Source organism: Larus michahellis, chromosome 6, assembly GCF_964199755.1.
Source record: "Larus michahellis chromosome 6, bLarMic1.1, whole genome shotgun sequence".
NCBI classification, from domain to species: domain Eukaryota; kingdom Metazoa; phylum Chordata; class Aves; order Charadriiformes; family Laridae; genus Larus; species Larus michahellis.
This window is the reverse complement of record NC_133901.1, coordinates 69,285,063-69,296,045: the sequence shown is the minus strand read 5'-3', so window position 1 is coordinate 69,296,045 and position 10,983 is coordinate 69,285,063. Positions and strand designations below refer to the sequence as shown.

At 42.6% G+C, this 10,983-nt stretch overlaps 1 protein-coding gene across 1 annotated transcript in view; it reads left to right on the top strand.

Moving 5' to 3' along the window:
• The first annotated feature begins 860 nt into the window (after positions 1 to 860).
• The window catches only part of CPXM2 (carboxypeptidase X, M14 family member 2), a 79,028-nt gene continuing 68,905 nt past the window's right edge, over positions 861 to 10,983 (top strand). The window contains exon 1 of the mRNA XM_074591937.1: positions 861 to 1,640. Coding sequence (XP_074448038.1) covers positions 1,313 to 1,640 — 328 coding nt within the window. The 5' untranslated portion in view covers positions 861 to 1,312. The remainder of the gene's footprint in view (positions 1,641 to 10,983) is intronic.

The following is a 10,983-nucleotide window of genomic DNA, read 5'->3' as shown; positions in this document are numbered from 1 at the left end:
TAAAAGTTGGTATTTTCAACACGGGAGGACAGATTCTTATTTCATGCGAGCCAACTGCGGCCCATTTCCTTCAGCACTGAAGGTTATTTTTGAGGTATTAAAAAGATGAAAGATAAGATTTTATTCTCGGACAAATTGATTCCATTAAGGACAGGGGGTTGCCTGTGTGCAGCTGCTAGCACAATACATCCCAATCTGTTTAGAAGATGTTTCGGAGAGAACAAAAGTCAGGATCATTCCAAAAAAGAGTGAGAAAAAGGGTGACGGATGAAACATGCCCCTCCTGGTTGTCAGCTGGGCTGAATCCAGGGAGCTCCCATGTACCCTGGGAGAAACCTCTTATAAATTGGTACATGCTATGTCTTGGGTTATAGTAGTTATATATAACATATATAGTTTTTATATATATATGTAAATATATATAAAACTTATATATATAAATTAATATAAGTATATATTTTTATATATAAACTAATATAAGTTATATAAACTATTTTTAAGTTATAGATATATAAATTAATACAAACAAGGAAGGCTGAGATGGGTGCTGGAGAAGGATCCTGTATCTGTAAAAGCTAAAAAAAAAATAGTAAAATGCCCCGAAAGGGAATATAGCAGAGCATATATGGAATGAGGATTATTTGCCATGGATCCACATCACGTACGCCCGCTGTCCAAGCGCAGGCGGATGAGCCCTGCCAGATGCGGGCAGGGTTCATCCCCGGCTCCCTGTGCCCACCCCCAGCTGCACAGCATCTCCGGGGGGAGGGAAACACTTTTCTACCCAGGCTGGGAGGCAAAGGCTGGCTGCCAAGTTTACTTTTCTTTGAATAAATGCTCTCTCGGATCAGCCGCGTGCGGGAAGACTAAAGGCGCTGTTAGGGGATTTAGCTCAAAGTGCCTTGCAACTCTGTTTTTTTGGGGGAAGAAAGCAGCAAAACCAACAACAACAACAAAAAGAAAGGCAGGAGAGGAAAAGCAACGAGTTAACGGCGCTGGAGATCCCACCTGCCAAACGCCGGCGGAGCGGAGAGCTTTGTCCGTCTGTCTGGCTGGTGAGCCCGGGGATCACATGCGTCCCCGTCCTGCCCCCTCCCTCCGCAGCCCTCCGTCCCGCTGCGCTCCTCGCAACTTTGGCGAAACTCGCCCAAAGCGGAGGCACTTTCCGCAGGCAGGCTCCTCCAGCCCTCTGCGGCTCCTCGGGGGCTGAGAGGCGGGGGGGGCGGTTCGCCAGCTGCCAAGGCTCTGTTTTCCCTCTTGCCAAATAAAGTTCTGGGACTTGCAGAGGAGATTTCTGCACAAGCAAACGATAATGATTGCCCTGAGCAAGAAAAGCTCACGTTCTTCTCAGCTCTGCCTCGCTCTCTGCGCCTTTGGGCTGGCATTGCTGGGGGATGTGTCCCGGGCTGTCCCCATGGACGATCAGGATTATTACCTGCAGGAGATTAGCAACAGGGATCATTATTACTCCTTTCCGTATCCCGGTGAAGAGTTTTTTCCTTTCACGGAGCAACCTGGAGAGGAAGGACCTGTTCGCGCTGCAGAGACAGAGGAGCACCCAGGGTTCAAACCGAGCAGGAAAGAGTTAAAACCGAAGAAAAGCAACAAAAAAGGAAAACCCATTCTTGAAACTCCACCAGGTAACTTTCCACCTCCTCCTCCAGAGCTCGGAGTCTGCTGAATCTCATGCTGACGGTGACTTTTAGCATTAATGAATATCCAGCTAATGGCAGTCTTGGTAATAATAACAATAAATGTGCTCGTGGTGATGATGATGACAAGACATTAATTTTTAATAGCCCGCAGAACAGATCTACAGAACTTTTATAGGCTTTTTAACCCTTTCCTCATCAAGTAAAGAGATGTCAGAGTGGTAATGTATTAATTATGCTGCACTTTAACGAGTATACTGGCTTTACTTTCTTAATTACACTTGACAACTGGCTTGCTGTTAAAGCTGCTGTTCTGTAAGCAGAAGAAGAGACAGATTCCGTAGTAAAAGTGGATTGTATGTGGTGACACCTTACTTTAGCCCTTGTCATTTTCATCTAAGAGAGGTTCCTGAATTAATTTTACATCTAAACCTGTGAATTTCTTTGGGATTTCACTTTAAAGCCCTCCAGAGGAAGATATGTAAACAAAGATCTTCCTGTAAAAGCCTAAGCCACAACAAGCTCAATTTAATTATTGACCTCTAAAATAAAGGCATTAAACAGCAACAAAAATGCCTTATAATAAAAAAGGCCACCCTTAATTCCATTTTCTGTTGTCTGCATTCGATTGGATGAAAATATGCAATTATAAAAGTTTGCAGAAACGCGATCAGCTTTTACCACCAGTTGTTCCCATTAAGAGCTAATTGCACCGCCCTGAAGGAAGAGTCATTTCTTTCCACGTTTCCTGATGTATGGTAGGTACTTTACTGGTTTGGGACACTTAGGAGGGAGCTTGGCCCATGAACTTTAGAACTGTGAAATTTCGGGCCAGATCCCACTCTGCTACAGCTGAACTCCCTTTTACTTCAGAAGGAAACTTTTAATGTTAAAGGCTGGAGCATATGGCACAAAGTTTGCAATTTGGAGCCATCAATACATGCGGTAGAGCAAAACAGAGGAGCAAGGGTTGCAGAGCGGCTTTCACTTTTCCCAGTTACATCTAGAAGATAGTGAACAAAATATTTTCAATTTAATTTTAACAGTAACAGAAATTAATTAGCCTTTGATTAGCAAAGTCAAGGCGAGGTTGGACGGGGCTTTGAGCAGCCTGGTCTAGTGGGAGGTGTCCCTGCCCAGGGCAGGGGGTGGAACCAGATGGTCTTTAAGGTCCCTTCCAACCCAAACCATTCTGTAATTCTGTGATTCTAAGATACGAACTTTTATAATAATAAATAGTGATAAGAAAATACCATTTCTGAAATTTGGAAAAACATTTGTGTGGCAGCCGGTTCGGATTGCCAGAGTGACCCAAGGCCAAAACCATGGAAATAAAGGAAATACACCTTGTCTAGGGGAGCAGAGACATGAGACATCTGCGCCTGTGGCTCCCGCAGGGGCTAGCAGCTAGGCAGCAGCTTCCCAAGCAGATGCTACTGCCTGGACCATCTCAAGGACTGGTTTATTAGGTTCATTATCTAACCATGGGCAACACATGGATTTTAAAGCTACCTAATTGGGTACCTGGATTTTTCTTCTTGAGTGGTGGAGACAATGCAGATTTCCAGCCTGCAGGGGGATGTTCTGCAGTTCAGTTCTGCTTTCATCTTCCCTGTTGTTTTTTTTTCCCAATTTCCCCAGCACCATGGCTTCACGTATACTCCACCAAATATGACAGCAATGAGGACAGTATCCAATCTGTGAGGCTAATGTTCATTTATCTTCACAGCCAGGCATCTTCCTTGTTCCCCACCAGCTGCACTGAGCACCTTGTAGGTGGAGGGAAGGTATCAGCCATACCAGTAACTACATTCATCATTGTGGAGCACTCATCCCTTGCAAACCTGGTTTGGTTTATGCACTGTAGACACAACGGTAGAAAATTCAAACTATATCACACTGCTGAGCTGCCAGGGAGCATACTGAGGTCCTACAGGCAGTCTGAATTTGCTAATTTCCAAATGGAATTGCATTCATTTTTCTATACAGGAAATTATGGAATTGAAAAGGGAAAAAAAATTACCTCCTCAAAGCTTCCCCAGGAAACACTCCATTGCGTGCCAACCAATTACTTGTGCAAGACTCATCTTCTAATGTACTGCTTTTTTACTTTCCACCCTACCTGACTCTCTGAGCCCAGGGAGTCATTTTATTTCTGCATTCAGTCAGGTGAGGTCCTTCCTCAGCATGGCCAAGCACAAGGTCAAGGGGAGCGCAGAAGAGGCTGGTGATGCGCCACCAAAAGCAGCTGTAAATAGCTCAGTCCCTCCTTCCACAACAGTCGTTCACTCTTTTGGCACAGCTGACCTACCAAGCTTTCACCAGCCACGTGCATTAAGAGGTTTTAAAGTCTATGAGCTCCTAAAAAAATAGCCAGGGGTACAATAAACAACTGATTCCATCCACCAAACTTTCGTTCCTTGCTCCAACACGTGGAGGCTTGACGCCAACTCAACAAACCGGCTGTTGGGCTTACTTTAATATGGGAAAATGCAGTGTATTTCCTCGGGAGCAGCTGAACTATTTTAACTGAAATAGCCGTAATAAGGCCTAAGGCAAACACCCAGCAAAGAGAATGGTTAGCATTTGTTAAAGAAGTAAGTGAAAACAGGAGGTTTTTAGCAGGAAGGCAACTTTAACTGCAGGCAGTGTTAAAAGTTCTGGCTATAAAATTTGAAATTTCTCCTTTCTCCTCTCCCAAAGGCAGGCAAGGGCCAGGTCCTGCCGGCGCAGTGATTCCAATGCTTAGTGCCATGTCACCATGTCACCAGGGATCAGTTTGAAATGAAGATCTGAAAATTAGGCCCCTCCCAGAGGTGCCTAAATAATAATACATATCTATCATTTCTCTCATCTGGCCTGTTAAAAGGACAGCTAGAAATAATAATAGCAGTCTCCAAACAGTTATCTATGAATAGTAACTATAAATCTGGCTGTGTATATATGTGTGATGTGTATATATGTATACATTTTATATGTGTTTATACATATAACCGGAACCGGGATTAATTTATTGGACACGCAGTAAATACAAAAATTTGCTTTTTGTGAGGCTCGCTGGCAGCCGGGCATGCGGGATTAATTAATTGTAACAAACAATAGTCTGGCTGGGAGCTGGGATGAAGGAAACGGAGGAACAGGAACGTGTGATCTGCCCTTTGGCTGAGCAGCTGGTACTGATCAGCCCCAGCTTTGAATCAAAGTTGAAATCAAACATAGCAGTCTGAAGGACACGGCACGTAACAGATGAGACAGACTCTATTTATTTAAGCTAATTACCGAAGGTGGTGAGAATATAGATATTTTCAATCTGTGAAATATTAATGTAGGAAGAAATCCTATTGATGCTGCTGGGGTTGCAATGTGGTTTTTAAAATAAAAGCATTAATAGAATCAATATTTGCAAACACTCGATTCAGATAACAGTTAAAAATACCCGTCTGCCTCCTTGCCCTTTAAACGACTCATAAATGAAGTGGTACTAGGTCACCCTTGGAAGGTAAATGGTTGGATTGACAGGTTTCTGTATATACATATTTCCATTTTCTAATTCCATCCTTGTTTGTTTAGGCCTCTATCCAAAGCCCATTCAAATCAGTGGAAAGAGCCTTGTTAACGTCAATGTTTTTCTTTTATGGGGCTTTTAATAGAGTTTAATATACGTCTCAGCTACCATCTGTGGGGCAGACCCCTACAGATGCTTTGGGGGTCTGTCTGCAGTCCCCATGAGCACTGCTCAGTGTTGCTCGTTGCTCTGGATTGTGACCGAACAGTTCCTATTGCGCCCAAGTCTGCCACAATTAAATCTGTAATTATTTTGATTTGATTTACAAAACTTATACTTGTTACAGTAGTTCTTGTTCTGGCCATGCCTCAGTTCTGGCTGCCTTTAGAAAATAAAGGGGTGATGTTTATTTATATGGCAGTGCTCAGAAGGGGTTTTAGTGCACATTTATTTTGTATTTCACAGGCCTTCCAGTGTTTGATCTCTGTGCAATCCGACGTAGCATCTGTGTACTAGTCATGGTTTCCTTTGTCTTGTCTTATCTGCTGATTTCCCCAGGCTTGATGAAACTCTTCAGATGCATCACTGTTTACTTGCCTTATATTTGTTTATTTTTGTGTAATGTTGGCACCTGTTCAGCAATGTAATTCTTAAGGATTTGGGTTTGTTGGGGATTTTGTAATTTACGTAGGGCACAGGAATCTCTTGGACGGATCAGGATCTCACAGGACCATGTGTCTGAGGAGGAGTCGGTGAGGGAAGGCAAAAAGAGGATAAAATGGCCAATGCAAGCAACCATGAAAATTATCTTGTGGAAAGAATTTGAATGTATAAAAATAGACTGATAGCACATTAAATGAGGCATTTATCAAGATATGAGATAATGAAGGCTTGGAGAGAGATCAATGAGTGAATACGGAGGAAAAGCTGAATCATAGAGACGTTACTCAGGCAAAACTGGAAAGATTTAGTTGCAAAATGGTGATGAAGACCTGAAGAGAGTGCGAAGTTAAAAACATGACAAGTTTATGGTGTTACTGGCATTTGAATGGTGAATGTGTTTACTAGGGAGAAGACAGGAGAGAGTGATCTGTAAGGCATTGAACCGATAGCTGAAAGCACTTAAGAAGAGGTCCCCAAGATACATCAGATTTCCAGCTAGAACAGAAGGAAACATAGAAGGAGAAGGTAGCCTGTGAATCCACACCGCTTGCCAAAATAGTGGCTTCGGATGGGATTAGCTAGAGCAGAGATGGAAAGGGGAGAGACTGGAAACAGCCGGGCAGGCTGAAGGCCTACCTAGAGTTTGGAGGAAGCGTAGGAGCAAAAGGAATCATCAAAGTCGAAGTTTTCCAAAGACATTTAAGTCCAGCATGTTGAACTTTGCTGGCACGTTGAAGGGGGGGTAAAGCCTCAGAGCTCCGGCTGGGAAGAAGTCACTGGAAACGTTGGCAAGGTGCCTTGGAGTGGAACGTGAGGGCCGTAAGCCAGACGGGGCGGGCGGCTGGCGCGGGCCTGGCCGGGAGCAGAGCCAGCAGGGGCTTTCGGCAGCGTGTCGGGGAGCTTAGCGGGAAGGTGTGAAGGGAAACGGGAACACAAAAGAGATTCAGGGGGAACAGGAAACAGGCTTTGGGGTTAGGGAGCTGACTCAGGGTAAAATGAAGGTTGGGGATGACCACGTACGTGGGCTGGTATTTAAGCGAAGGCTATGCGGTGATAAATGCCTCGTATAGGAATTAAGAAACAAGCACAGAATTACCCGTATGCTGGGTAATTACCAGCGCTGCTGTTTTCTAGCCCACGGGTATCCTCTCTCTTAAACCTTGTAGCTGGCTTCCATTCCTGAGAAGCCCAGAGAAAGTGGAGCACTCCTGTGACCTATAATGTTGATTGTCATTTTAAAGCTTTTGCTTAAACTTCTTATACTACCAACTTGTACGAACGAACTCGTTGGCCCTAGGTGCATATCCCATGAATTTTAATATGACCTGTATCGCGTCCTAATTGCCAGATGTGACAAGCAAAGATGAAAACATGTGGCTTTTAATGAGCTTGCTTTCATCTACCAGCTTCTATTTTCTCCTCAGCACTTCTACAAATATGTAGAATAATGAAATGTAACATAGGCATTCCATTTAAGAGCTCATCCTTTAAAGAATGTCACAACAAAAGAGGACAAAGGATGACTAAGAATGAATAATGAGCAGTGCCCTCAAAATTGGCCAAACCTTTTTGATTAGCATCTTTCCTTATCCATGACTTCAATGAATAATGTAACATGAGAAAAAAAATACAAGAATAAACACATTTGATTATGCTCGAGAAAACCGGTTTCTACAATAATCCTCCTAGCAGTCTTCTCTGAATTCAAACTAATTTTTAAGGTGAGAAAAATACCTCTTTAAAAAAGGGATGGTGTCACTGAATTGATTTTAATAGTATGAACCTAAGTCTAGACCTGTTCCTGAAATGCCAGCATATTACAAGTCACTCATCATTTGAATTCATTCTTAGTTTTTAATGTTATTCTCTGTTCAGTGAGCTGGCTAGACAGGTCAATCCGATGGTTCAAAATCATATTTCACTTATTTCTTTTAGCTTTGAAATGAAGACTTCTGTCAGCTATGTGAATTTACAATCTATCAAAAGGATGAACCAGCGGAAGTTATGGTGCAGAAGAAGCAATTTCTTGAATTTTCAGTGTTTGAGCCTTTTCTTCCTTGGATTTTTGAGTCTTGTCTAATGCATTGTCTATGTAAAAATCAGACTACCAAAAGATGTGTTGTCTGGGTACAGAGTTGAGATTTGATTGTGATGTTCACAGATTTTTTGTGCTTATAGTGTTATTACGCAAAGGGTGCATCAGATCTGGTCTTCCTGTCAGGCCTCTGGTGAGGTTATGTCTTGTGGCACTGCTTGCTTTATAAAGCAAGGCTTTTTGAACTGAACATATAAATACATCCCTTTAACACTAGGGTGTTGGGTACTCAAGGAAAATGGGAATACGGAAAGCTCTGATGCAGCTGAAATTATTTGCCTTTTAAAATCCAGTGATTACACATGCAAAACACTCCATGGCTTTTACTCAACTCAACCAACCATTCACCGAGGGAATGATAGGAATAATTACTCATGTTAGAAACAGACAATCACCTTTAATCTTTCTGTCCCTGGGAGCTACCTTAGCGGACAGTTTGGTCCTATTTAATTCAATAGGCTGTGAGTCAACGACGCATTCGAGTTTCCTGCATTTTTGCATGGGATTTCATTCAGCGATGGTTGTGGCCATCATGTCCGTGCAGTTACATCTCCAGTGTAGAAGTTACTTCTCTGTAACCTACCCGAACACACTATCCGTGCCCAGGCAAGAATAAAGTGCATGGACAATGGAATAAGGGTGTTTAGAGGACACTGTGGTCAGCACCAAGATGGGTATCTAACACTGCTGCTGCCTGGTTATTCTTCTGATGGGGACTTCTTTTCCTGAGCCATGGATGATGCTGACCACCGAGCACCAAAGCTGTCTCTTACAGAAGCTTGCCTAGCTCCTCTGGATGCCTTTCTGTGGCTTTTTCTGTTGACTTCAAAAGGTGTTTGATGGGGTTTTTACATATCTGACCAAGCAATGAAAAATACCTACATTAAACCGTTAGTAAAATACACTGCAATGTTAATTCATTGCTTCTGATGCAAACACATTTCTAATTTCCTTGTATCACAGCAAAAAGAACACTTATTATTCCAGCCCCCTGTGGTTTTATCATCCCAGTGTGGGGAAGAACAGGGCGCTCTGGGTGCCTGCTGCGTGCTGGAAGGGATGGAGCACCACCAGAGAGGAGCAAGGCATTTTATTCTTCGTGCAGTCACCAGGCAGTGCTAAATCAACTTGACAGGTGTAAAAGGAAAACTGTTTCTCTTTTATACCCGTAGCTAAACATGGCAACAAAAAAACAGGTGAGAAAAACAAGAGGGGGAATGAAGAGATGCCAGATGGTGACTCTGAGAGTCAGAGTGCCTATGAAGACACCAGAGGAAGTCTGTGGGGATCATTTAAAGCATCTTTGGAGTACTTGGGTTCAGCTGTTAATCTCTCTAGGCCTGTTTCAGTTAAGTTGCAAAGGATATTCTGGGGAATCTACTATAGATATCTAAGTCCTCTTGTGGACATAAAGGTCCCTTTCAAGGTCCCTTCCAACCCAACACATTCTACGATTCTATGATTCTATAAAATAGTTCCTTTCTCATGGGTAACATACTGGCATTGGCAAGCCAGGATTTGGACCGTATTATCAAAGGTTAAAGGGCAATGAGGAAATATAAGGGGTTTATTCCATATTTCCTCAGTGATCTGCATCATTTTTCTAAAGAAAAAGAGGCATTGAAGTGACTTTCTGATTCTCAGGGGTGTTTAAAAGACCTGTCTTACAAATAAGAATGAGGCCCAAAAGTATATTTTACTAGAACGTCTTGGAAAAAAATTATGTGAGATACTACTAATGTGTCAGAGCTGGAGAAACATATTTCACTCTTGGATTGGGTGGAGTGAAAGATTTCCTATTCTGACACATGCGTGAGCCCCAAACCTGCAGTGCATGGTCTGTGTGGGGCTGCGTGGCGGATTCAATATTGCAGGAAACGGCACAAAAGCTGGGAAGCTTCAGCGGACCGTAGTGACTCCCAGTAACTATTGCCCGCGGGTGAAGTTAGGCATCTGATTGAGTAGCGAAAGCCCCCAGATACAGGATTAAACTTCTATTTACTTGTGGGTATTTACAGTATGGGAATCCTGTAAATGTACAGATCTGTAAATAGTAAATAATATAGTTCTGCTCCGGCTTTCACACAAGCATTTAGCAGGATGCTGTATTTGCAAATTTGCTGCTACATCCAACAGTCCAAACAAGGAATGTAATAAAAGTTGTTGTATACATAAATTAAACATAGTCCATGTACTGGCGGCTTACACATCTTTTTACTTCTTTCTGCTACACACTGTATTTATTCTGTAGTTTCTAGCTACTGACATAGAGAATATTACTTTCAAATCGAATAGTGTACCTGATTAATGGAGCACTTGCTTTCTTTTTTAATTAATCACGTACAGATCTATTTTGTGTTTTATCTTTTTTTTTTTTAATGAATTGCCTTCAAACTTCTTGGCTTTTTTAATGAATTGCATACAAACTGCTTGTATGGCCATACGTCAGCTGCTTGTGAAATATGTGAGGTATGTACCTGGCAATAGCGTTATTCTGCTCTAATCAACATGATTCCCGAGGACCAAGTTCAACGTACAAAGCAATTTAAATCTTCGGGAAGTCAATATTAAAGGGTTATGTTCATTTTTATATTGAAAAACTGGTAAACATACAGGAGTTTTGAAAGAGGTGTGGTCTGGTGCTCAGGACAACAGATTAAAATCTAAGAGAGAAGCTCCTCTCCTTGAAGTCTGGCCACAGGTAGTGATCGTTTTGGTAGCAGTTATTGAAACTGTAGTTGATCTTTCTCTATTTCATTCATTGTGAATTAATACAAATACCAAAATAATCATCAGGGCAGGATTTCTCATGCCCTAGCCCTTAGGTTGGAGAATAACGTTCATCTTAGTTCTCTGGCCCCCATTCCGCTCCTTCTGAGCTTTACAAAAGGAGGATTGTCTTCTGCAGCGCAGGCTGAGAGCACCTCTGTGCCTCAGTAGCTTCATGTTCAACAACTTCCCCTGCGAGATGTGCGTTCACGTCAGCAATGAGAGTGCATTAGCCATCTGGGCAATCGTTTGAAGTTAGATAAAGGGAAACATCCTGTTCCATTGCCATGTCTGGTGGC